The sequence below is a fragment of the Lactuca serriola genome, chromosome 5 (genome assembly GCF_051521515.1).
Source record: "Lactuca serriola cultivar US96UC23 chromosome 5, Lser_US96UC23_V15, whole genome shotgun sequence".
NCBI classification, from domain to species: Eukaryota; Viridiplantae; Streptophyta; class Magnoliopsida; order Asterales; family Asteraceae; genus Lactuca; species Lactuca serriola.
In genome coordinates, this window is record NC_136412.1 from 68,624,795 (window position 1) to 68,629,670 (window position 4,876).

At 31.9% G+C, this 4,876-nt stretch overlaps 1 protein-coding gene across 1 annotated transcript; it reads right to left on the bottom strand.

Moving 5' to 3' along the window:
- Positions 1-803: 803 nt before the first annotated feature.
- On the bottom strand, positions 804-3,563 carry LOC145052586 (Nucleotide/sugar transporter family protein). Its single transcript, XM_079000424.1, has 10 exons — positions 3,295-3,563; positions 2,672-2,748; positions 2,414-2,587; positions 2,177-2,310; positions 1,981-2,111; positions 1,848-1,892; positions 1,662-1,759; positions 1,353-1,460; positions 1,140-1,196; positions 804-985 (listed from the first exon to the last, which is right to left on the bottom strand). The coding sequence occupies exons 1-10, from the start codon at positions 3,446-3,448 to the stop codon at positions 911-913; spliced, it is 1,053 nt and encodes a 350-aa protein (XP_078856550.1). The 5' UTR covers positions 3,449-3,563; the 3' UTR covers positions 804-910.
- Positions 3,564-4,876: the final 1,313 nt, after the last annotated feature.

A 4,876-nucleotide genomic window follows, 5' to 3' on the forward strand; every position in this document is an offset into this window, starting at 1 on the left:
AAAAAAAAAAATACTTAAGGGTAATATAATCATTTTGCATGATCAACTTATAACCCAGTTAACGTCTAACCAAATCAGCTCACACAATTAACAACTATTAAACGACTCTTAACTTTGTTTTAATACATCTTCACCGTTCAAAGAAAAAGACAAATGAAAAGTCATGTTAGCTATAACACTAGCTAAACAGTGGTCACCGTCCAAATTTTTAAAAAATATATTGACTTTTTATAAACCAAAATAAAATATAATGTAAAATTGACCAAAACATAGCTTTTATTATGTATATGGCCAATTATATGCAAGTTATCATTTTTACACAAAGTTTTTAGTATTTTGAATTAAAATGGACATATTTCAATCTTAAAAATCTTATTCGTATAATCAATACCATAAAAATTAAAATGGACAAATTTCACTATTAGGATTCACATACATATCGATAATTTTTTGTTAAATATGCAATGATGAGAACATGAACTAGATTCTCCATTTATTAGAGATGGTCTCAATCCCACTTTTTTTGTGGGATAAGTCATAACTTGTCCTACCAGCTCAGCTGAATACAGTACAATCTGTTATGTTCTGTTCTAGATGTCTCTACTGTTATGTTCTGTTCTAGATGTCGTAAGAGAGAGGATTCAAATCTTATAGTGGATGAGCTCATCAAAAAGTAATAAAAACAATCTATAGCTTTCCAAGGATACTTTTGAGGACATTATTGGAAAATCGAATCTCACCACTTTACATTATGGTACTTCATTTAATCCATGCCGTAAATCATGTCCAAAAAGTGTTGAAAATTTTCGAAATAAATATATTTTTACTCTGAATGAAATATATATACCATTTTAAAGCAAAAACCAAGTAATTTATAGAAATAATTAGGCATGTTAGAATCTTGAGCATGTCACTTCCCAAAGAGTTTGAAGTACGCATATAAACCCGATCCAATAAATCCAAGAAGTTGCCCCATAACATTCAACTGCAAAAAAGGAAAACAAAAAAAATTATACTTTTGTTAACATTCAACTACATGATATGATAAAAGTTGCAACTTTTTCTCTCATCTAAAGGGCAAAAGACGTAAATGCCCTCCTCACACTCATGAAAAAGAAAAGGTCAAAGCATATACTCACAAGATCAAATGGAAGACCACCAAAAAACATCCACCCTAATGAAATTGTAAAAAGATCCTACAAAACCACAAAAAAAATATATCATATTTAAGGAGTTAACATGATTCAAACTTTCCACATTTCCAGAACCATTAGGGGTATTTTGGTCTTTTTCATATCTAGTTCTTTTACAAGATATTTATTCAAAAAAAAAAAAGGGAAGAGAAAACAAACCTTCAAATTACCACAGATTGTCTGTGTGACTGCTGAATTGAGGGTTGTGTTGAGGAAAATCGAGTAATTCAAAAGAAAAGCAAGCATACATGATAGAAGCAACACAATCTGTTCATAATAATAAAAAAATATAAATATAATCATTCAGAAATATAAAATACTTAAATACCCAAAACAAAATTAAACCATTTTATCAAATTAGCCACCAAACCATTACTATTCTTATATTTTTTATAGTTATATTGTGTTTTCAACTGGAAAAAATATGTTCTTTTTTTTAAATTTATATATAAATCGTTAAAAGTTTACCATAAATCCAGGAGCAAAAAGATAAGGAAAATCCATAGTCATCCGAAGGTCACCACGTATAAATGTCCAAAACAGAAGAACGGGCCCACATAAAATTCCTACATTAAAAAATTAAAAATATTTCCTTTATTCTTATTACAACAAGATTTTACTTTTAAAAAAAAAAAATCTACAAAATTAACTCACCATTGCACCACATAAGTCCAAAGCTATTTAACCCACTTGATTTCCCTAATTAAAAAAAATATATATATTTTAAAGAAATGAAATAAACAAATAAAACGAAAGTATCTTGCTATTTTTTGCATAATCAGTTTACCAATTCGAGATATTGTAGCAAGATATATTGCTGTTGTGATATTTGATAAGAAGACAATCGAATATCCATAAGCATCAAATGATAAATCCCGAGATCCAGCAACAAAAGCACCAAATACAATCAAACCTACACTGATAAAACCTTATTTTTGTCAAAAATATTTATTTTTTATTTAAAAAAATAAAAAATGGTTTACCTTCCAATTACAGATCGACTATACTTTTGACCAATCAATATAAACTCCACAAACATTGTAAATACAACTGTTGTCCTTCTAAGTGTTGTGTACATTGGCACATTTACCCCTCTTACAGACTCCATAGTAGCTAGCTTTCATTAAGAAAATAAAAAAAAAAACATAACATTTATATAAATAGTTAAATATATATATAAATGGAAAGTATTGAATTAGAGAGTGGAAAATTGAACATACCATGTAAAGCAAATAAGTGAGAGCAAGAGGTGAAGTTTGGATCAATGTCTGAAGTGACAAGAATCTTGTTGAGGTTGAGTTGTCAGTGATTGATGATGATGACGTGTCACCTGATGTAAAAGATATGATTTTCCATCGGCGTAAAATGTAAAGAAAAGAACATGAGCATATCATCTGCAAAAAAAAATAAAAATAAAAAATAAGAGAGGTCAAAATCAAAATTTTTAAAAGCTAAGGGGGTGTTTGGTTTCTTTGTACCTGAAATAGTGTGATGACATTTGCAGATGGAAAACTGTATGATGAAAGAGCTGCTTTGTTGAACAATACAAGCATCACTGTAAAATCAAAGTTAAGTCTCACTTAAAAACATGGTTAAAAATTAGAAATGGGAGAATCTTTTAAGCATATATAAGAAGAAATCAAATTGGCCTATTACTTCTCAAATGGAAAGCATCTCTTATTCGATTAGGGTTGAGAAAAAATAGACTAAAAATTTGTAGATGTAGAAAAAAGGATGAAAAGGAGACTATGGAACAGGATAACTAAAATCTTAGATGTTGAACTCACAAAAAATATAGACTAAAAGCATGTATCAAACTTTCAAATTCCCCAATTCTTCCACCACTGTCGCCCACCATGAATCTTTTAAGTTGGGTGTAGAGTAAAATTCAAGTCGTTTGGAGGTTGTTTGCTATTTTTCAATCTTAATTTCAATTCAAAATATATGCGATTTATTTCCAAACTGATGTAACTTTCATCAATCTTAACATATAAGGTTTTCAATCCTCGATTCCAAATCAAATTTTAGTAATCTGATTATCGATGAATTCTTACCCTACATCAATACCGAACAAGATAGAGAATTATAGATAGAGGAATACCCGCGCAAGACATGTAAGAGACGGCAGCGTAAGCACCGCGGGAGGTCATGGTGGATCCTTTGAAGAGCCTCTGTTCGCCGGCGGCGGCGCCGCCTCTTTGCTGAGGAGAAGGATCCGATACCGGTAAGCTCATACGGTCGCTTGATGGCATCATAATCACAGATCAAATTATCGTAAAACCTCCGATTATTTGCCTCTCGGATGAGGAATCGATGGGGTTGGTAAACCTCCGTTTTCTACTTTTGGCACCGTTGGCTTTCATTTTTTCAACTTCTTTTCTTCGTTGCATTGACTAATAAATCTCTAAGTCAAACGGATATATTTCCCAAATCCAACTTATTGTCACTTGATGGTATTTAGTGACAATAAGGAAGTGCTAAATGTCTAAACCAAACCGAATCATTAAATGAAATTAAATGAAATTTTCAAGCTTTGATCTTCAAAACGATACTTCGATCATGTCTTTAGCCTTTAATTCGACCTAAAAGGGTTTTCGGATGGATAATATTCGTAGTTATCTCTGGTATTTGTTTTGTATGATGTGATATCGATTTATGGAAAATAAATCGAGTATTTATAGAAAGCAACGACACCGTATCGTGGTAATGCTTAGGTCGCACCATGAAAGTCGTCAATCTGCATTTGTATCTAATTTTGGAATCGACTAGCGATGCAAATTTATATTTCCGCGTCACGAACGTCAGATTTTCAGCATTTTTCGAAATTGATTTTAATCAGCTCCATTCTTTTCCTAATCATTTCCTTTTGCTTATGTCATAACTAGCATTTTTAGCTAGAAAAATCTGTTTTCATGTAAACATAAACTATTGTAAGACATGTACTCTAAGTGGATATCATACTCTATGCTCAATCAAAATCATCTAGTTGAATCAAAACTCCTGAGTGAAGTTCAAAACTTAATACAATACATCTCATATACTTAACTATGGGTCTGAAACCCTAAAAATCCCGATTCAAATTTATTATGGACTAGGATCCTCTTATTGGGCCTAATGGGCCAGTAAATCTTCTATTTGATGATTTTGGGCTAATGAAACCCATTCGGGCTCTAATTGGGCCAACATTCGTTAAACCATAGCAATTGGGCAATGATGTGCCTTGAACTATTCTAATGAATCATGATAGGTCGTGAACTCATCTTCTCATGATAGTTGGGCCGTAAACCCCACCCTTTCACCACCTTTGGGCCGTAAACCCTCAAGAAGGGCCCAATGGGCCGAAAACCTTCAACTTGGGCCCCATAATGTCAAGAATATTCAATATAAGCCCAAAAATCTTTTTCCTTTACCCTTTCCTCTCATTCTCGACCCACTTCAATATATATATATATATATATATATATATATATATATATATATATATATATATATATTAAATAAGGGTGAAATAGAGCTTGACACCTTACTTTAGCCTAGTGGATATCCATGCAAAATTGCATGTATCCAAGCAAGTATCTTATCAATCTCTTCACAAGTCAAACCCCATCCTCTCACCCCTCTCTAACTCTCGGCCTCTCCCTTTCCAACCTCACTCACCATTTCAAATCCAACTCATTTTCTCT

Excerpts from the sequence above, each read along its gene's own strand:
- LOC145052586 (XM_079000424.1), bottom strand. The coding sequence starts at position 3,448 with ATGATGCCATCAAGCGACCGTATGAGCTTACCGGTATCGGATCCTTCT. Across the intron at positions 2,112-2,176 it reads AGTCGATCTGTAATTGGAAG|TGTAGGTTTGATTGTATTTG; the intron begins GTAAACCATTTT and ends AGGTTTTATCAG. Across the intron at positions 1,893-1,980 it reads TGCTACAATATCTCGAATTG|GGAAATCAAGTGGGTTAAAT; the intron begins GTAAACTGATTA and ends TTTTTTAATTAG.